The 21,486-nt window shown below is 44.0% G+C and overlaps 2 protein-coding genes across 4 annotated transcripts; both read right to left on the bottom strand.

Annotated features, from left to right (window-relative positions):
• Nucleotides 1-966: 966 nt before the first annotated feature.
• Nucleotides 967-13,852, bottom strand: agpat3 (1-acylglycerol-3-phosphate O-acyltransferase 3). Of its 3 annotated transcripts, none has more exons than XM_040201547.2 (10): nt 13,559-13,852; nt 6,739-6,796; nt 6,386-6,616; nt 5,787-5,956; nt 5,537-5,698; nt 4,100-4,253; nt 3,913-4,015; nt 3,448-3,523; nt 3,067-3,265; nt 967-2,917 (listed from the first exon to the last, which is right to left on the bottom strand). In XM_040201547.2, the coding sequence occupies exons 3-10, from the start codon at nt 6,561-6,563 to the stop codon at nt 2,826-2,828; spliced, it is 1,134 nt and encodes a 377-aa protein (XP_040057481.1). In that variant the 5' UTR covers nt 6,564-6,616; nt 6,739-6,796; nt 13,559-13,852; the 3' UTR covers nt 967-2,825. The 3 variants fall into 3 exon arrangements, with proteins under 3 accessions (XP_040057481.1, XP_040057482.1, XP_040057483.1); XM_040201548.2 differs by lacking the exon at nt 13,559-13,852 and adding an exon at nt 12,727-13,186; XM_040201549.2 differs by lacking the exon at nt 13,559-13,852 and adding an exon at nt 10,319-10,761.
• Nucleotides 13,853-14,858: 1,006 nt separating this feature from the next.
• LOC120833775 (pyridoxal kinase) lies at nt 14,859-20,883 on the bottom strand. Its single transcript, XM_040201233.2, has 11 exons — nt 20,542-20,883; nt 19,675-19,729; nt 17,870-17,974; nt 17,538-17,621; nt 17,166-17,200; nt 16,940-17,025; nt 16,754-16,799; nt 16,544-16,655; nt 16,305-16,441; nt 16,132-16,198; nt 14,859-15,853 (listed from the first exon to the last, which is right to left on the bottom strand). Exons 1-11 carry the CDS (start codon nt 20,620-20,622, stop codon nt 15,741-15,743), a joined length of 921 nt encoding a protein of 306 aa, XP_040057167.1. The 5' UTR covers nt 20,623-20,883; the 3' UTR covers nt 14,859-15,740.
• Between the last annotated feature and the right edge of the window lie 603 nt (nt 20,884-21,486).

The following is a 21,486-nucleotide window of genomic DNA, read 5'->3' on the forward strand; positions in this document are numbered from 1 at the left end:
ACTCCGGAGTGTTTCATTTTTAATCAGAAAACCATAGAGTGTCTCTGGGTCTTTTAAGAAGACAAATCAAGATGTTTGCAGAGCAAGTAGCATTCAGATAAGCAAGAATCACACATGCAGTTTCCTCAGAAAGCCTCTTTATTCAGGTTCAAATTCAGAGTTGATGCCACAGCCGTTGCATTGTCAGTCTTCCCCCCCCCCCAAAAAAAAAAAAAAAAAAAAAAAAAAAAAGTGTCCCCGAGTTAGAATTAACTCAATTCAGTGACCGTGCAATAGTGCACATCATGCAAAAACAAACAAACCACGGCTAATTACATAGTTGGAAATATGCTGTGCGAGACTACAGCGTTCTGCCTGTGGCTTTCCTCCCAAAGAGAAGCATCACTGAAGGGAATTACAGCTCCGACCCTAAAGACACGTTTAACAAATCTTGCTGTAGCTTTTTCCACCAGGGGAACACTTGGTATTCGATGGAACTCGAGGCTAGTCTTTCAAAAGAACTACTGCCAAAAAAAAAAAAAAAAAACAAGAGCATTGTTGCAATTTCTAAAAGTGATCATAATCATTTACATTATGTACACAATTATACAATCTCTTAACATCCGCTCACACCCTTGACATATTTTGGCTAATAAATGTTTCCTGATTCCTGTGACTATATATTAAAACAGTTGGCCATTGTGTCAGTCAAAAGGTTGACTGCTAAATAACCACTACTTAAATCTCTACAACTTCTGAAAGTGAATTTGACGTCAGCCTTTCGTACGTCTAGTTTATGCAGTCACGTCATCGGAGTGAAAAAATGCAGATGTGTTATTATAAATGACAGGATGCATGTAAATGTGGCTGTGACAACGGTTCTGTTGATGGACGAGATGCACTGAGGAACAGGTTGACCAACTGTTGATTAAACTTCCCTTGAACTTGCACTGTGCAAACAGAGAAACTCACAAAAAAAGTCAGGAGTTGCTGTGATTAAATCCTTTAATATTATCAAGGGTATTAATTTGAAGAAAACATAAAAATAGCTTTAGAAAACAAAAGATGACACCAGTGCCACAAACTAATTAAAAAAAATTAAATTTATGTTTTTGATTCCATTAGACCTCAAATTATATTAATATTTCTCTACAGAATAGAAAACATTCAGTGTAAAACGTGGTTTTAAATACTTTTAACTTCTCAGCATTCTTGTTGCTTCTGAATATGATTTCTTTTTGAATGACAGGATGAATTGGTATCTGATCAGAAAGATGCCAGGCCAAGATACTGAAGCTGTAAACAAACAAGTGAAGCAACTGAAAGTATCTTGGAAAAAAACGGAACTGATAACAAACGGAGCTTTTTGTGCACAAGAGCAGAAGTCATCTAGCCCATTTTCTTCTTAATTCCGAATTAACTTTGCAGCTGCTAGGCAACTAATTTCAGCAACTGGCTGGCTGTACAGGAGGAAACAACAAGGGCTCAGTCAGCGTCTACATTTCCACAAGTTGGAGCAGCACTGTCTATTAAGGCTTGTATGATATCGGTCTGATCGCACATAACGCCACAAAGAGGATGTACACAACGAACTGCTGCTGAGGAGTGAGGAACATTCAAACAAAAAAAATGCATGATTAACACATGCGGCTGATGGGGGGGGGGGGGGGGGGGGGAGCAGGACACAAATTGAATTCAAAATGGCTTTCAATTATTCACTTGCTTTGGTAATTAACAGAATGAATGCACACTGCTCCTGCATGCCCTGTGCAGGGGGAAGAGGGTGAACCTTTAAACGTGGTTTCAAAGTGGGGGGGGGATGAGCGATCCCTTGCCTGAGCAAGTCTGACTTAAGGCAAAGGTTTAAACATCACTACCAGCCTATGCCAGGAAAGCGAAATGATGTGCGGACAGATGCATGGAGACGCTCGTGACCCGATTCTGCAATCCGGCTCCACCGAACGTCAGATACAAAAGCAGAGCGGAGCAGTGTGCACGGCATTCCAACGCGCCAGCATCGGATCAGGAGGAGGGAGGCAAGTGGAACAGCCTCACTGTTGTATTTTTAAAAAGGACCTTTCCACCTTTGCCGTGCCTAAAGCCTGTGGATGATGCAGGAGTTGTATGGAGATTTCTACCGGGACTTCAGGCTGCTAACCAAATACAATGGAGGCGGACTGGATGTCAGTGCTGCCGCTCAAATTATTTTAAATGTTGCCTGAAAAACTGAAATGTCTATTCCATAAAACCATCCTACTTTGATAATCCAATGATCTCAATGTGGTCTTTTTTGTGTGTCAGAAATGATCGATTGCAGACAGTCATTTTTTTTCACATTTTCAAAATGTACATTTCCAGAATAGTCGACATTGCACCCACCTTCCTTCATTCCACTGCAATGGAGGAGCAGAAGAAGTGTCAGCGGTGTATCAGACAGAGCACATTAAACGGTCTGCCTGGCCGGATACCTTGAAGTTAAACGGTACATTTCTTTTCTTCTGGTGAAGAAGCTTAAACTTGTGTTACCGGGATTTTACAGAACTTGGATGAAGGTGGTGGGATTAACTAAGAAAGATGGAGGGGAATCCAGTGCTGCACCCCCTCTCCCCTCTTTATATGTTAGAGACTTTGAACCCCAGGCCCGCTTTGCTCACTCACAATCTAGTGCCATTAGTATTGTTAACTCTGCTCTCATCACGTAACACAGCTGCGTCTCCTCCCCTGACTACCAGCTGACTCAACGGTTCGGAGGAGAAGGAAGTTGGGAAAGGGAGAGATACCAAAGAGTGGCCGCATAGAAGCGGCTGTACGCGGGAGGGGCGGGGGGAAGGGGAGGTGGGTACACTTTAGTTTTGTTTCTTGGCCTCCGGGTTGCCGTAACTGGAGCCCGTTTTCTTCACCTCGGTGACCCCTATGAGACGGCGGATGGCTATTGAGGCTGGGGAGAAGCAAACGGAAAAGAAACTTTAAAACTTCATACAAAACTGTGCATTCGCCCATTTGAATTTCAGCATTTTACCCCCCCACCCACCCCCGCACGATCCAACAACCTCCTGTTCATTCCACAAGAGGATGCGCTTTACCTACCTATGATGAGGAAAACGATAAAGCCAATGATGAGGAGAGGCGAGCCGCTGACGACCACTCCACAAGCAAAGTTGATGAGGGGCGAGAGAAGCAGGGTGGCCCAAAACATGAAGTTCAACAGAGTCCATGGCCTGCGACGGGGGACGATTGTGGGTCCGGGGTACTTGCCTTCCTTTTTATAGCTTTCCTGCAGGGCATCCTGAGCAGGACAGGAAAGAAGAATGCAAGTTTTTGCATTTGTGGAGATTAAGAACATTTGTCCGGTCCAGTGGACATGCTTGTCAACAGCTTGAAGAGGTTCAGGAGTCAACAGGCGAGTCACGGTAACAAAGTGTTCCCTGAGGTTAATTAAGGACGCATCTAGATTTTGAAGTGTTCTACCTTCTCCTGGTAGAGCTTGTGCAGCCAGATCGCACACTCCTTCTCATCAGTTGGTATGTCCTCCACAGGAAAGCGCCTGGTTGTGAAAGAAAAAACGTGAGAGATTTAAATCATACCTCCATTGCAACTAATGAGACCCTTCAGCTAAAATGTCATGAGTGAGTGGGACTGAATACAAAAAAAGGACGAAATGTAACATTGCGACAGAATAGATTCATGAGAATGTCAAACCACTTGTTGACACTTTCCCCCAATAGAGGGCTCCCTCAGACAATACTTTACACAGTGGATCATCGAGAGAGGTCTTTGCAAAGCACTCTTACCCCCTCTAGTTGTTACGGGACAAAATGCAGCTGGTAAGAGGCAAAGGGGCTTAGAACACATTCATCTTGTTCCATTTGAAGAAACAGAGTTCAGCTGTGAAGCGTCATTATTTCCACAAGCGATGGTTCCAAGGACACTCACCTCACACACAGGTCGGCTTTGTACTTCTTGCCATTGACGATGCCCAGGAGGGTCGGAGTTTGGTTGTCTTTGAAGTTCAAAGTTACGTCGTACACGGCACTCACTGTAAGAAAGGAGAGCACGGCGTGAGAAAAAAAACGGGTGGTTTGCGAGCGTGGGGAACTTTGTGAGTGTTTGTACAAACTACCTGTGCCCCTGAGACACTGCATGGTGGTGGTGAAGCCTTTGGTCCGGGGTAGTAGGTGGTATTTGAGCTTGGGCAGGCCTTTGCTCTCTGCCACCTGCATACTGATTTGGTGCTTTGTCTCTGTGAAGCGGGTTCCCTCGCAGTACAGCAGGAACTGTGTGTGTGTGTGGGTGGGGGGGGAGGAGGAGATGAGCTGTGTTAATGCGCACCAGCACAATTCTTCAGGTGAGCTCTTGTTTCCTTTTGTTCTACCCGCTACCCCTCTTCACATATCCATTCGACTAAATGCCGAAACAAAGCTGCCATCTTGCCTCAGTAGGTCAGAGGAAGGCAGCTGCACAGAGTTCTTATCTTGTTTGTCCGAACATGTAAAAACGATGTCATCAGCAGCGGCCTAACGCTCGACTTAAGTTAATTAGATCAGCAGCTGATCTGCCTAATCTCAGCGGGCAGACTGGTTGAGTCAAGGAGAAAATGTGAAACACACACAGAGAGCTTCACACCTCCAGTAAAAGGCGCTCAACGAACAGCAGCACCTGCCGCAGCAAAGGCAAGCCGCTCGCTCGTTTCAACAGAAAAGAGCGATTCTGACAGGAGCTTTTTATACGAAAGACGACAGCGGAGTTCATGAAGCTTCAGAGAAAAGGAAGAAAAGAAGAAACACACAACCTCCTGCTGAGAGCTTCCAAACACAGCCGGTGTGTGAATATGGAGAAACACAAGTAGAGTTAGAGTAGAGGAAAAACTCTGTCAAAGGGCAGCGTCCGCATTTCCTCCCTATGAATCATTACGAAATGCCTTCAAATGACTCAATTCCAGTTTATCTTAACTTAGGTCTTATGTTCTTTATTTGTACTAATAAAATTGGACAAGTTTAGAGCAGAGTATATAAACTACAAAAAAAGGTTAACAAACTCCTTGGTTAGTCATTCATAGTTTGGAAGAAAACAAACCAAGACAAACTGTAAAGTCATACTCCAACGACTTCATGGTTGACCTTTGACCTGCTATTCTGTGTGCCTATGTGTTCTTGGTTTCCTCTGTGCAATCGGGAACTATTACTTTATCTCCCAATGGGGCTTATTTTGAGCGATCTCCGCAATAGACTCAGCGAGCGTAATAATCCCAACGAGTTAAAGTTATGAATATGACACAGAAATAAAATTTGAATTGTAAATTATTCACAAATAACATTTAAAAAAAAAAGGTAAAACAAGTTCTCCTTCATTTCAGTGACAGTATATAGTCCTGTAACCACATGTCCGACTGACTAAAGTCTATTCTGACTGGTTAAGAGGTTAAAAAGTACATGATAGATATATGTATATATATATATATGGTGGATATGATAGAGCAGGATCAGGACTCACACACAGCTTACTACTTACACGTCTACACTCACAGGAGAAAAAACAAGTGTGTCTGACGTGTACCTACCCACATATACTCAGGATAGTCTCTGAGCTGGCTCAGTCCCTTGAACACAGTCTTACGGTCCTCCTCCCACTTTCTTTTGCAGAAGACGATTTCCAGGAAGTACCAGGTCCAGCCAATCAAAGGAACCTTCAGGAGCTCGTGCTTGGCGAGCACTTTTGAACTCTAGAGAGGGAGGATGAATATATCAAGTATATTAAGTCAGACTACAACAAATAATGAATTGGGAGTCATTTATTCTTCGAGTACCAACCCCTAGGATGCCAAATCTTTCGCACATGGTCCAGCCACACAGGAAGTCGATCTCATAGTTGTGGTTGAGGATGGTGATGACGTGCTCTTTGCCAAACTTGTCCACCGTGGCCTGGTCAGTGTATAGCGTGCATTCTGTGCCTGACCACCACTCCAGCAGCATCACCAGCTCTGCTCAAACACAACAACAACACACATTGTGTGCACTGGGAATGTAAAAAAAAAAACAAACACTTTAGCATTTATCAACGGGAAGTACGTCGAGTACCAATTCACTTCCTCTAAAACCAAGTCAGGTTTGTTCCACGGTTTGCTGATTAATATAATACATTTATGCCCCAAATTAGTTGCAGAGTTATCAGCTGCAGCTGTATGGAGCTATATTTAATATAAATGCATGTCTGTTTGGGCCTCAGCTGCTCACCTAGACATGCAAGAACTGCCCACCGAATAGATTTATGCACTTAAATGTAATCAGAGCTAAAAGTGAAATATAACAATTAGCCAGGTTAAGTCTGAAGACAAACCACCTAGTGGCTTCTCTTTACAGTTCTCTTTCAAATGAAGTAGAGCAAAAACATAAAGTTATACTGTACTCACGACTCCAGAGGGAGTAGGACAGCCGGCAGTTGATCTTGCGATAGAGCTGCCTGTTTATCGGCCAGAGGACGCAGGTGCAGAGCTGAATGAAGTTTATGATGAGGCCGCTCACCACAAACACAAAGCCCATCAGCAGCTGCAGGATGAACAGGCTCTTCACGCAGGCCATCAGAGCCATAGCTGAGGAGCCTGGAGGGTGGAGTAAGCTCCTTTCTGTACACTATGACCAACCTGGAGGAGGAAGTAGGGGGGGCAAACACAACAGTGTCAACATACGAGGTGGTCCATTTAAGTCTTGTTCTGCAGGGTAACATGCTTTCAGCAATTACATTTAAAAAAAATCAGCTTCTTACCACGGTGGGATTCTCTTACAAGCCGCGCTTACACGGCCCTTCAGCCAATACTACGGACCTGATGGAGAGAAGAACACCGGTTGAGCAGACGGTTCATCGAACAGGCAGAAATCTGTTGGCATTCATTTTTCAACATCGCCGCGTAGAATAATTACACATTGAAGACAAAGAGTATGGTTAAAGGTTTAGATTTGAAGTGTTTGTCCACGTTATGACCCCAGTACGGCCATTTACACGAGAGGCCGTGATTCAGTGTGTGTGTGAGCCAAGAGGTGACAACGTGAAGTTAGACAACCCAACTGGTGCCTCCGTTATCAGAGCGTTTTGCTGATAAGATGGATTATCAGGACTGATAAGAGGTGCGACAGCAGCCCACGTTTCCCAGTCCCATGCAGAGTACGGGGCTTTACACTTTACTACACAGTAAGAAAGTTCATTCCATGAGCACAGCAACTACCAATGCTTGTGATGAGGTGATCTGAATGAACAGTGCCAATCAATGACGTGAGAACGTTATGCTAGAGACAAAAACTAATCAAATAAACATTGTCATTAGCTTCAGTCTAAGCGCATTTAATTCCATCAGAGGCTTTTGTGAGCCGACTCTTGTTTCTCTCAGACAGGTCGAACACATTTACTGACTGAAGTTGTTCAGTATTTCACTGTGATTCTGCAAAGCATGCTGGGAAAGGCTTGACCTTTTTGTGGTCGAGGATCTATATTATTAGGCATCTGCCACATGTTTAAGCCACTTGCATATGGACAAAATAAGACCGGGTGGCCTTTACATCAGCTATTCTTAACCACCATGTTTCATCTAGTGGAGTTACTGCAAGGTATACATAGCAGGTTATCTTCTAATAAACGTTTCTATATATATATACATATACACACACACACACACACAAACTAAATGTGCATGACAATGATTTCACTTACCATAAGTAAAATCATAGTAACCCAAACAAAGAACCATTTCAATGCCTGTAACGTTTAAACATCATCCCAGACACGTTGTCCGGTAGAACAGGTTCTTCCACTATTAGCAAAGAGCATTTCTTTCAAAAGGGATCGTTCTTGGAAAAGAAAAAGTGATGTGTGACAACTTTACACCAGTAAAAGCTCCAGAGCGGGTGGTAAGGAAACATTCCAGTGACTTCATTCTGATGGTCCAGAGGAAGCAGAATGCCTACTAGTGGATACTCTCCATCAGGCTGTGCACAGGCCACCCAGACATGATTTGACAGTTCCCACATCTGTACCAAAGCCCATTAAAGTGCAGGTTAAGCCAGCGTAAAGCTGTTCTCAGAAACTTTTCTAATCCGAGTCGTCCCGTTTCAGATCTCCGTAGCGATACGGTAACCAGAGTTGTATTCATGAGCAGGACAAATAGTGGCCAATTAATGGAGACAACTGGTCCGCCTCCAAACACCCCAACACCAACCCACAGGGCAACAAAGAAGCAGAGGGGTGAAGGAAGTTAAACCGTACATGCAAACATAAAATGTTTCTTAAGCAATGTGTCAACAGACTCTCACAAGTGCATCGTCTCGATCGCCTGATGGATCAGCTCATCGGTACAAACATCCACAGTTGTCTCTGTAAACCTGTAAACCTCTGTAAACTGTTAGATATATGACCTTTGTTTGTACTGGGGGAGAGTGGCTTGAAGGGGCAAAGTCACACTGGTGCATATTTATCCTGCGGCTCCTGTGACATATTTAGAAAGCGGTGGGGGGGGGGGGGGGGGGGCAGAACAAGCAAAGAGGGGAGCGTGACGTTAATGCAAAATGCGACAGCAGATAGGTGACATTTTGTTTCAGTCAGCATGATAGAAAGGAACTGAGGACGCTAAATGCGCAATACATTTTTTTAAGTGCATTAACTTATTCATCTGCGTTTAGAATCCGACTACATGACACTGTATGAAAATCAAGCTGAGCAAGAGATTCACTTTGTTGTTGGCCACGAGCAGCGAGTGCAGAAATGTCCATATCAAATTCTATTGTGGCAACAAGCAGTTGCTCTGTGAAAGCGTCGAGAGACAGATTCCACAAACAGAACATGAACCATGTCCCAATTTTCTCCCACACCCCCCTTCTTTCAGCCTTTTTACAACCGCCACACATTTTCACTCGGGATGAAACGGAGGCTTTAATTCACAGTGCTGAGAGCAAAGTGTCTCACCACAGAATTTGTGCGCATTCACGCCGCCACCAAATATAACTTTCCTTCCCTAAAATGGCTGTAACTTGCAGCACTAGACACATTTGCTTTGAGAATTACGGTTAAATGGTAAAACAGTGTCTTGGGGAATGCGGCATTCTTATCTTCTTTGGCTTCATTTCAATGCGGGATGATCCGATGATACGAGTAATTGAGAGTAAAATGCATTCGGGTTCCGCGACTGTTCTTTCTACAGACTGAAAATGACCAAACCACAACACTAACTGATGTGAGGTATGACCGGTCATGAAGAGGAAGCAGAGCCGCTCGTAGCTGCTGGCTCCTCTAAACCGTCAGTAAAGCAAAGGACATCCAGAGCGGTTTACCCAAGCTGGTCCGACCTCCTCTACCGTTAGGGTTCATGAGGACAGCTCCGTCTGCCGCCCACCCGGACAGACGCTCTGGCGATCTATAAAAAAAAAATAAAAGCGCACGAGAAGCCAGTAGACTGGGAGGTCATCCTCTGAGCAGACAGAGTCGATTTAGTGTTTACACTGACAAAAATACAAAATAAAATAAATACAATCACTTTGGACTGATACAATACAGGAATATAACATTTAATAAGGATCACGTGAATTTGGTTAAGAGTTATAACAAAGACAAACAGTAAAAAGAAACGTATCAAGGGTCCCTGGTTTGAAGAAGTATGGTTAAAACAACCATCTCAAAAGCTTTGTCATTTATGCACACAAATTTATTTTTACGTGTGCTGAAATAACACTAAACTGAATACACAATAACTAAATAATTCTGGTGCTCAGCGTGATTGATTGGATCTGCGATCCAGGCTAGCAGTTCATTAAGAGTGGACAGTAAAAACACATTTTGGTAAAAACAATATTCACATTAGGATCACCACCACTGAGCATGAGCCACATTATCACACAAAACCAAACATCTCACGTTGAACCAGACTTCAGGTGCTCCATATTTGTTTACGCTGACGTTCTAAGGAGCTCCTAACATAAGGAATAAATCACCTTTAAAAAAAACAACATTTGATTTGACCATTAAAAAACAAGCCAAAGGAGACCACTGTCCCTGTGGATTCAGGCCCACCTGGAACCACAAAGATTAGAGGCGCTGGCTGCGTTAAAGCTGCTTAAGGCTGGACAGCTGCTTCTGCTGTGAAGAACCGAGGAAATGCACGTAACAAAAGCAAAACTTCAGCTCATCCTGGCTGTCGAGTCATTTCAATTCTAAAAAACGTAATTTGGCTTGCAGAGGTCTCCCCTGTTCTTGCCAATGTGCACGGTTCAGCCCTGGAGCCCCATGCTGACTTCCACCTCATTTACAAGTTCTGATGAAGCTGGTTGGGCCGGTCGCAGCCCGGCGGAACAAACTAACTTACCAGTAGACATAGTAGGCCATTGCCATGATGACCAATGCCCCACAGATCCCAGTGAAGATCATCACAGCACTCTGGTTCAGCATTTTGGCTCCTGGTAGTTCACCAAATTAAGCCAGTATGATAAAAGAACATGAAGGAAAGTCCTCACAGAGCAGTGGACAGTCACAGGCTGTACTGCTTCATCTCCATGATAATCCCACGGAAGGAGACACAGGGATTAGAAGCAACACAGCCAGATCCGAGACTCCCTTGGGCGGCGACTATTCAGAGACAGGGTCCGCAACTAGCAGAGATTCCGTGTGACGAGGAAAAAGACCAATAAGCATGGATATTCATTGAGCGCGAGGGCAGTAACAGACCACGGAGGCTGAGAGGAGGCTCAGTCCGGGAAGCGGGGAGACGCATGTGCTGTAAGCACCGTCTTACATGCGGTCCCATCCTCTAATCCAATGGACGAGATTAGGGCTGATTAGCGAGCTACGGGCACCCTGGATATGTCACACTTCATTAAAATTAACAAAAGGAGAAAAGAAAGCTCTCCCCAACAAAAGGTTGAGTTAGCGGAGGGGCATCTGTTACGCTAAAGGAACAAATTCGAAAGTGGAATTTCTCACCTCACCATTGGCCACCTGTTAGTAACTGCACACCAGGCAGAAGGGAGGGACAACCGTTTCCTTAAGTGACCTCTTCATGCGTGTTGCCAAACTGTGCTTTGTTTCGTTCTGGTGTAATTGAGAATGTAACCAAAGGCCTGGAAATCAGCGATGTTCATTCAACATCTGCTCTCTGTCCGTCTGTCTGTCTGTCTGTCTGTCTTCTTGGCAAAACCGTGGGACCAGGGCGTTATGTACAACAGATCGGTAGTGGCAGATGGGGCAGACGGGGCCAGCGGGCACGCCTTCGGGCCCCGAGCCAGAGTTAATGTCACATGTGGTTCAGTCAAGCTGGCACGGAGATGCAGAAACGGGACTCCGGCGTTTACTGAAGCAAATGGGTCAAAAGGTTAGAGTACAGACCTGAGGCCTTATCACCAAATTTAAATAAGGATACAAATAAATGACAGCTCGACAATGAATGTCAGCCATGGTTCAAAGTATTTCATCCTGGGCAAGGAAACACTAATGACAAGCACTCAATAGCAATGGCAGTGGTTTGTTTGACCCAGAGTGATCGCTTTAAGACACCCCCTGACCATCACTACAGCCAAAAGTGAGGGGCGTCCAATAGCTGGATCGCACTCAGCCGGTGGATTGCCAAAGCAGTGCAGGTGAATCGCTGACATAAAATGGCCTTCCGTCACTTTAAGGAACAACCCCTCCGAAGTGCTCTGGACTGTAGAGAGCTACAGTAAGAGGTGATCACTGATACGGTCTCAAGGAGAGAAGATGGTGCTTCTTGCTGTAGTCAGCAAAATAAATGGGGCCGATTGCAAAAAGAGAAAGGGCAAGTTTAGTCAACGGCTTGAGTATTACCACTATTAAGTTTCTTTGGAATTGAACGGTCCCAAAAACGTTTACAAGGCTAATAAAACTGCTAGGGTAGGATTATCTTTTAAAATGGCAACGGTTTCTCTACGTATGTGTAACTCAAAGTCCTATTGGGCAATACTTGATAAGAGTTCAATAGGTTTCTAGGTGCCAACAGGTCTTTGGGCTTCCAACCAACAATTTCTTAATTGACCAAGTATCAAATAAAGTAGGAAGTGATTAGCAACCTCTGAGTAGCAAACTCAGATTTGAGAAAATTTAGAGAATCGAGATACATCGATAATCGTTTTAATCAGTTTAGAATCAATAATCGGTTTAGAATCGAATCGTTGACCTCTGAATCGGATCAGGAGGTGCCAAGAGATTCCCTCCCCTACTAAAATGCTGTGGACTATGAAGTAATAATAAAATAGAATAGAAACTGAGCGAGCAATAGATAATTTGCTATGCACATTAGTAAAATAAGAAGCTAATGACCTCGGGTTGGCCAGAAGGGTTATTACAATGTTGAAATCTGTGGGTGTAGATGTCTGCAGTCTTCTAATTTACAGTACATCATAATTAATATTTTCTACAGGTTTTACCTGATTAAAAAGGAACAGCTGGTTCGAGTGTCTGTGGTCAGGAGGATAAAAGTGTTATTGACTCAGATACTGAGAATTCAAGGGGTGATTCTCAGCAGAAAATAAAGTGATCATTTACCAGTCATATATCAGATTTACAAAAACGATACACGTGCTTTAAAAATGAACCATAATTTCTCAAAATGACTCATTCACCACTAGCACAACCAAGCAGTATTGCAGTTAACAAATTATAGTCCGCTGCATCGTGCACAGACAATGCATTAATAGTCAAAAGCATTTTTTAAACTAATTAAATACATTTAAAAACCCAAATAATCAAAGTAGCATTACTTGCCTCCCACACACACACACAGCTGACTCCGTTGCTTGAAGTTAAAGCGAACGCCTGAAGTTGCCACTTGCTAAAACAGTCGCGGGGCTGGAATGAACTGCAGTGACCTCGCATCTGATGTTGTGGTGCGACTTCGTAGCGCGGGTCAACCCCCTAAACCCAACCACCTCCCGTGACGTCACGTCACACAGCGGGGCACAAACGGCTCTCAAATACGACACGACCCCAACCTTTCAGTCACTCGCGGCAGGCCTCGCCGATTGACACCTCCGTTGACAACGTGGCCCGGCTCAGACGAGCTAATGGGACTAGCTAGCCGGCGTGCCCCCCCCTTCCCCTTCCGTCCAACCGGTGACACATGGTTGTGACCGCGCCGGGTCTGGCTACGGGGCAAATTAAGCTAGCTGCGCGCCGCGGTGAAGTCAAAGTTGCAAACACAGAACATTCCACGTCCATGCGTCACACGGTGAAAACTGTCCACGGGGCCACGCTACTGCTTTCGGGGAGAACGAATGCGTTGACGTCGGGTGGCGGAAGCCTCTTACCCGGGGTCAGTGCGCAACTCAGCCCGGCAGCACAAGGACAGAGCGGGCTGCTAACGGCACGGGGCTAGCATGCTACGTTAGCAAACCCGGTGTAGCCAAGTTAACAACTGTAGGTGGGGGGTGGAGGGAGTGGGGGTACGCTGACGGCTACTTGGATATTCGATAGCTACTTAAACGACATTCTTCCTTTACATTACGCGTCATTAGTCAACTCGCCCGTGTCACTGTCATGTTATGCTAGTTAGGCGGCTAACGTTAGCAGTCGGTAACGTTACTCAGTAACGTCTTACCTGGGAATTATTCACTCGGGGAGTCGGTAGATTCTCGGGCAACTTACTCGCTTCTCCCTCAGCTGCGGGTGCGTAAAATAACTCGGTTAAGTACTTATTTCCACTTCGCCGGTCTTCCTTAAACGCACTGAAACGTGGACTTGCGGCAGTGCGAGTTGCAAGAGCGCTATTGTTTGCCTGTCAAAGCTCCACGTTTCCTCCTCAAAGCCCGTGTGAAGGTGGAATGCCCGACATCCGGTCCGGCCCCCCGATTCCTGCTCATTAATAAAGTAAAATGCGCAATCTTTTTTTTTTCTTCTTTTAAACAACGGCCCTTGCGATCGCCAAAACGTGCCGATTCACGTAGTACATTTAAAGTGCTGGTAAAAAAAGGGGGTTGCATAGGACAAGTGTATTTGGTGAAATGACACATGTAGTTTGTGTATGTTACCGATTCATTGTGATTAGTTTGTAAGCTAGTGGACGAACTATTGAAAATGTACATGCTGTTTTAACGTGATGTTGTAAGTATTCCTTTGTCTGAGACAGTTAAAACTCCAGTATCCAAAAAATATACGAACAATGCTTGTTTTCCACAAGAGAATATTGCAATATCTGAAACATGATGAATTGGGTATACAGTATCTTAAGGTATAAGGCTACTTTAAGTTTTTACCGAATATTTTTGTTACAAATCCCACGACCGTTAACATGCAATTAAAGTGATATTATTTTCCAGGATAGGTATTGATCGACCTTTCACCTCTTTAGCCCTCTGCTGGTGTTTTTGCATAGCTGCTTCGTAAGTAGGAAAGTGGAGTCACAACGTCTCAAACACGAACCGGTCACTGCGTCAATACCATCCTGTCTCTCTCCCAACAGAGCCTAGAGTTTAGCTTTACGTTTACACTGTAGACCAGGGGAACACCAACAAGGCTTCCTTCTACGTTTGCTTACTGCATTCAGGTTGCAGTTGAGCCGACACATCAGCCTGCCTGCTTATTTGGGTCAATGCCTGCTATTCATACTGTGGATTAGCGTTGACAAAACCACTCTTCACCTGGCCCTAATCACACAGTATACTTGTACACAGCATATTCAACCTCAACCTAATTTGGGGGTTATAGGTCTGTAGAATAAAAAAAGTTATTTGTATGGAAGACGAGAGTAAAATTGCCTCCCTCTTGTGAACACCTTTTAGAAAAGTGCCTTCAGTGTGCTTTTAGCCAGTTAATAGAAAATGAAAATGTGCCACATGCCCGGGGGCTCATGTCAAAATCTAGCAATAAATAAAAAATGAATAAAATCAAAACACAACTTCAGTAAAAATATTAATAATTTATTTCTGTTATGTTGTTGTTTTTTCTGTCAGAGCAGCAGCTCGAGGTTTGGCACTTAAATTTATAACATCCGTGAGGATCAATTATTACATTGGTACATGAAAACATTCAAAACCAATGTTCTTCTTCTAACATCTTCTAACCCCCATTAAGGCTATAAACAGGATGGTGTCTCATACAGACTCTTTAGTTAGGATATGACAACAGGAAAAGAAGAAGACAATGATCATTAGGAAATATATTAAGATTATCTGTGCAAATACCTCAATTTGAGATGATTAAGACATGGATCTAACATGTTATTCATCTGCTAGTTCAAGACATCAATGCATAATTAAAAAACATTTTCAGAAAGTTGATTAAAAGAACAATTTTAGTCAACAACTATTCTGATGATTATCATTAAATTGCAATTGCAGTGAAACAACTCGGGCTAAGGAAACTAGAGAATACATATTATTTGCATCAGATGTGTCTTTTTATGAGTTGTTTTTACAACATTTTAATGATGTCCAGGATTGAAGTACACTTAAACTATCTTCAGACCTAAAGCCAGTTGTCTAATAGTGTGTTTTTTCTATTGATTGGCAGATGCTGTCTACACAGACCATAGTAGCATATGGCACTGATTCCAGTGTGTCTGTGAGCAGAATGTACATATCAACAGACCCTGCTGAAGGCGCTCATGAAAACATTGTTTTACTTCCTCAGAGTTTCTGTCAGGCAGAGACACGGGAGTCTTCGATGTGGCAATCCTAAACGCGTGTGGCGGCCCGCCCAGATTTGATTTCAGAGTTGATTTTTTTTTTACCAGCAAGATGTCAACGTCCGGGGAGACGCTACCGCCTTCAGCGGGAAGACATTTATAAAACCCTAGCTTCCAGCACAACGGCAGGGTTCTCGATGTCGGCTTTGCTCTGAACCATCCTCAGCTCCAGTTGTGCAGGGCTGGGCCTTTTCCCCGGGCCGGCCATCTCTGAAACACACAACAGGGGCAGTTGGAACCAAAATATCAACGCGTGGAACTCGGAGGATCGGCCAGCCGAGCAGCGAAAAGGAGTCATTCTTATCTCGGTGAACGTCCTCATGCACGGCAGCGCTTGTGACGTTTCTCGTCAGCCTCCTTGTAAACGTAATCAACGTCTTCTCAACGCGCCACGGTATTAAACAATCTGTGAGATAGTCAACGCCTTCAGGATAAAGCAGCGCCCCCACGTGACACATCTAAGCCGCACACACACGCACAATCCCTACCGTTGGCATACGTCATGGTCCTCCTAATGACATGGTGCATGACAGAAGCAGTCTTTTCACAGGCAGCCTGTGGAAGCAAACGGGAGAGATAAGTTAACAAAGCTCACTGGTGCATTGCGGTGTAAGTGAAGCAGGACCAGATTCCACCGCTCTTTGGTCTGTGTGCCGCTGACCTTCAGGTCTTTAGGGTGATGGTGAGTCCAGGCCAGCAACATGGCAGCAAACAGGTCTCCTGTCCCCACGAACACAGCATCTACTTTGGGCATGTCCATGCAGATCTTCTGGCTGGTTTTGGTCCCATCTGCTTTCACTACAGTGAGGACACATCCGAACGACCAGTCAGATCCGGTTCTGTCTCATAAACAGCACAAAGTGGACGTTGGGTCTGGAGAAAGGGGTCCTAGTAGTTCACCTATGTTTTGGCTCCCGAGGGCCACCAGGAACTGGTCCCCACGTTTTGATGGCAGGTCTGTACTGGTGAGGACTACGGTCTCTGGGCCCAGTTTGTGAAGCAAGTCCATCACCTGGAGAGCAGGGGCGTCCCGTTATAGCGCCGGTGCTTTCTTTGGGTCAAGTAAGAGAAACCAAACACAGCAGCGCGAGGAAGATGCGTGATGCTCACCTCAAGCGCATCTTCCTCTGTGGTGATTTTCCTCCCAGTTAGCAGCCTGTGTAAAAAAAGGCCAGTATTCAATAGCATACAAATCAGGTGTTTACCTGCATTGAATCATGAACAAATGAGTCCTCTTATGTTCCTCCATATTAGCTAATAATTAACTGTGTTGAGGATGACTGCATGCGAACTCACTCTGCTTCAAACTGGTTGGGGGTTAAGATATCGGCCAAAGGCACTACTTTGTCCCTGTAGACTGGCAGCAGGTACTCTGGAACGTACTGAAACAGAAACAACGATGGGTTTCCGAAAGTGAAATGAAAATGAAAAAGTTATGAGAAACCTGAATGAAATTGCCACGATTGGTTCTGCATACAGATTAGTTTTTTTTAAAAAGAAGGAGGAGCTTTGAGACGCTCACCATGGCACCGTGGTCTCCCATGACAGGATCGCAAACTGGGGAAAAGAAGACGTCAAGTCAGGCTTGAGGACAAAGGGTTACATTTGTTTATGGCTGTCGCTAACAATTAATACTCAGCACAACAGTTACATTCGGCTGGTGATGTCATTAATGATTATTATATTTGGATTTGATTGATTAACAGTCAATTGATTGGTTTGTTACATGTGCATCATAAAGGGTAACTGCAAATTGTCCCAAGGGAGGAGCTGGAAAAAGGGAATCTTTAGCACGAAACGATTAAGTATTATCAAAACAGATGGATCAATTATTGGTTATCCAACCTTGAAATGTGAGCAATGTTAAAAAAAAAAAAAAAACGAGGACACTGACCGTACACCAGGCTGGGATTGGCCTTCTTCAGCTCCTGAATAATGTCCACCACCGTCTCCAGGAAGGACGAGTCTCTGCTGTACCCTTGAAGATTGAAAGTGTGATGAAGAGAAAAGCCTGTTTCACCTCGCTGTTCCCCGTCCAAGTACCATTCAAATAGAATCAATCGGTCCGTGGTGCCTCTTAAAGTCAAATCTAACACTCCGACAATCAATAAACGTAGTGGGGGCTGTGCCCCTCCACGCAGGACTACATCAAGGCTTCCTGCCGCTGCTGTTGAAGGACAGCTGAAGACTCACATTTGTACCTCCGGTGACGCGCCGTGGACTCACCTGTGAGGATGTAGTCATAGCGGTTGACCTGGTTGAGCTTAATGCCCTCGTACAGCACATTCAGCTCTTCTGCTGTCAGCACTTGCCCTTTCCAGTGGGCGTAGCCTACGATTCAAGAGGGAGATTAAAAAGTGTGGATTTTTTTAGGACTTTTGGGGGATCCAGTTGACACACAGTTTTATTGTTACATGAACCGCGCTGCAAATCAATCTTGTGTGTTTTTTTTTTTTTTTTTAAGTTTCTCTCCCGTCTCCGCTGAGGCTCCTCTTCCCTCTCCGGGGGCCTCCACATCCACTGAATGGGACGCCTGTATCCCGGCTGCCAGCTCTCTTTGTTCCCTCTTTTTCTCCGCTGACCCAGAATAAACCCCCCAAAAAGCTGCTCTGACTGCAGATGATTGGACGGAGAAACGGACACGAAACCACACTTGTGTTGTTCTCCGCACTGTTCTCATGGAGGCCCAAGTTGACCCCCGAGCCAGCGAGCGGGCGCCTCCCCGCAGTGAGGACTCAGCAGAAAGCTCGAGGTCGGAGGGGAGCTTGTGTATCAAAGGCTCCAATGGAAGTGAACTTTTCTGAAAGTGTATTAGAATTAGAATTACAGTCTACACCGTTATGTCATTTACTCCACGCGGACTATTTTCCCCTCACACAAGAGCAGGTGCTTGGATTTAAGCGGGGAGAATTCTGCTTCCCCTGTGGCGAAAGTACATTCTTCACATACTCGGGGGGGTGAAGTCCAGATTATTGTTGTGGAAATAACGTGATTTCCTTGTGAGGGGTGAAGTAAAGAGATGGATTCAAGCAAACAGAGTAACAATTCTCCAGAGGGGATTACACACACACACACACACACACACACACACACACACACACGCGCGGTTTCAGGGAGAAGATGCGTGTTTGAATGGTTCGTTCCCTGCATGTTGTCTGTTGCTGAGCTGAAAGTTGTAGGACAAACAGTGGACCTTAAACTAGATTAGCAGGAGAAGAAAAAGTAAGTACAAAGGTTTGTTTATAACAGACTGCTAAGAAAAACATCAGGCTGCACGGCGTTCAAGAAGAAAACAATCAGGGAGTTTTTTTAGGACTTTCCATTGTGAACGTAAATTGACCCAACAATACGAATTCCATCCTATTATATTCTATTTTTTTAATGGAGTTTTTACCGCCCTCTTTCACAGAATAACCACAGTAAAGGTCGTATCGTATGTGGGATAACAATATCATATTTACCATTCTGTTTACTGGCATCTTCTTCTGTTCAGTTATCTGAATAAAATACCTTAAAATAACACTGTGTGAAAGTTTTAAAATAAATGCTGAATTTATAAACAATAAATTGTGCCCTTCCTCGTTGCATTATACTTCAGGGGTTTGGCCTCTACGGCTCCACATGGTCCGGTTGAACTTGCAAAACTTCATGTGGGAAATCCAATGAGCAATCTTCTTTTGACTACTTGTAATAAATGTGGTGTAAACATTCTTCTGTCCGCCCCTTGATGGAGTTTTAGGAATCAATCAATCTGATTGTGTGTGTTCGAGTAGCAGTGATTAACTTGATTGTGTCGGTTGTTTCTCACAAAATGTCCTCGACAAATACATTGAACGCATCACAAACCCAGTGAATAATTCACAAAGCCAAGGATTTATTATCAAATCCATCTTCTTTTAGCGTGCGTTCTAAAAAGCAACGAAAACTCATTTACTCGCTTCGTATTCAAATAAAAAGACGAGAGGGTCTATGGTTTTTTTCTTAATAAAGTGGATAATAACTCAATATATACTTTGTGAAACTGAGCCAACCTGTGTGATTGGAGAACTGAACGGAGTTGATGGAGTCCACTTCAAAGCCCAGCACCTGAGAAAAGAAGAGTTAATGTTAAAATACTGAACAATTATGTTACAATATACAACACCGGCTCTACAGGAATTTCTGAGTTTCAGCCGAGTGAGAAAACCACAGACACGTATTTTGTGATGATTGATGGAATGACGTAAGTGTTTATGTATTTAGTTCACTTCTAATAAATCACATCACGTTCTAATAGAGTTGTACAATGAATTAGTTTCTGAAGGTTTTCCTCTGCACTTAAATACGGAAAGACTGAAAATGATCCCAAAGAGCCTCTGCAGGAAACTTGATTGAAATAAACACCGTAAAATGCAAATGTTTTGGAAAGACTGACGTACTTTGAATGATGCAAATACGAAGTTCACTATAATCGATTTGCGTGTTGTATTGACATGAGAACAAAAAGAAACCAATGGCTGTCCAACCGATGGAGACCAAATACAATCACGTGATAACTCAATCGGTTTAAAAAAAATGTCCAGATATAACGGCAGAATAGTATCTCTGAAGCTTAAATGTTTCAAAGGAAAACCCAAACATGAATGCTTTTGTACACATTAATGCACATATCGTTTGCCCTGCTTGATCCCTGTAGACACTTTAGTGATATATCTTATCTTATAAATTATAAAACGGCCAGAAAGAGGAAAAGTCCCCGTTGCGTCTAAATAAAGATAAGAAGCCTAGAGATCAGGAAGTCCCGCTTTGCACCACCAGCATGTTCTACATCTATTTCTCTCCTTTTTTTTCTCACGTGTCGTTGCACAAGCGGATCAGGTCTCGTGGAGCCACTTGCATGTGTGTGATCCGGTTCTCACCTGCAGAGGGAACGTAGCAGACTTGTTCCCGACGTATCCCCTGACAACATGACTCTGGATTGACAACACACGACACTCCATTCCCGCGATGGACTAGACCCGGAAACACCGAACGGAGGAATAAGACGAGAATAATCCTCAAGCTGCTTTTAAAGTCGTGGGCGAACTGTTGACGCGATGGTGTTTAGCGTGTGAGGAGGAACAACTCCAGCGTTGAAGGGCAGAAGCGGCGCCGTTGCCGGTGACGTCTGGGTTTCCTTCAGGCAGCGACAGAGACACCTAAGGTGGTGCGTTCAGTGGCTCGTGAGGAGTATGGGAGCAACTAGCTCTCTGCGAAATACAATACCTACCGTTTGGCGTCCAGCTAGTTGCATTTCTCCTCTAAAATCCGACCTAAAATGTCCCATCCCAGTGCATTTTCAATCTAAGTGATTCATTCCGCAGCTTATCTGAAGTTTAAATGAGGCTTTGGCATAATACATAATAAATGTAAATATAACATCCGTCAAAGCTGTACTGTGCTTTAACCACGGAGTGTGCAGCACTAAGGGTGATCTATGCAAATATTATATTTTTTAGTAATTGAATAATTGTGTTTTGATCCTTGCAATGAGCCGTTTTATTATCTCTTCACAGAGCCGGCCACTATGTTTCTACAGTAGACCACTCAAACGGAATCTAGATCTAGAAGTTACATTTTAGAGTTTTCAAAGTTTTCCCGTTGTTCTCCTACACTCTTGGAAGACTTGGGAAGAAGAGTTGGTTGGACTCAGCAACATCACTTCTAGATGCATCCTAATCCTATTGCTCCTTTAAATTATTCAGTTTCAAGAGATACAACATTTCAATTTTGTTTAATCAAATGAGGATCTGCATTAAAATACACTGAGCAAAAGGAAGTTACAGTGATTAAAAGTCGGGGCTATGACTTTGACCGTCAAAGAC

The sequence above is a fragment of the Gasterosteus aculeatus genome, chromosome 16, assembly GCF_964276395.1.
Source record: "Gasterosteus aculeatus chromosome 16, fGasAcu3.hap1.1, whole genome shotgun sequence".
Taxonomy (NCBI): Eukaryota; Metazoa; Chordata; class Actinopteri; order Perciformes; family Gasterosteidae; genus Gasterosteus; species Gasterosteus aculeatus.

Excerpts from the sequence above, each read along its gene's own strand:
- LOC120833775 (XM_040201233.2), bottom strand. The coding sequence starts at position 20,622 with ATGGAGTGTCGTGTGTTGTCAATCCAGAGTCATGTTGTCAGGGGATAC. Across the intron at positions 17,201-17,537 it reads CAATCCCAGCCTGGTGTACG|TTTGCGATCCTGTCATGGGA; the intron begins GTCAGTGTCCTC and ends TCTTTTCCCCAG. Across the intron at positions 16,199-16,304 it reads ATCACCCTAAAGACCTGAAG|GCTGCCTGTGAAAAGACTGC; the intron begins GTCAGCGGCACA and ends TTGCTTCCACAG.
- agpat3 (XM_040201547.2), bottom strand. The coding sequence starts at position 6,563 with ATGGCTCTGATGGCCTGCGTGAAGAGCCTGTTCATCCTGCAGCTGCTG. Across the intron at positions 4,016-4,099 it reads GCAGTGTCTCAGGGGCACAG|TGAGTGCCGTGTACGACGTA; the intron begins GTAGTTTGTACA and ends CCTTTCTTACAG. Across the intron at positions 3,266-3,447 it reads ACAAGCTCTACCAGGAGAAG|GATGCCCTGCAGGAAAGCTA; the intron begins GTAGAACACTTC and ends TGTCCTGCTCAG.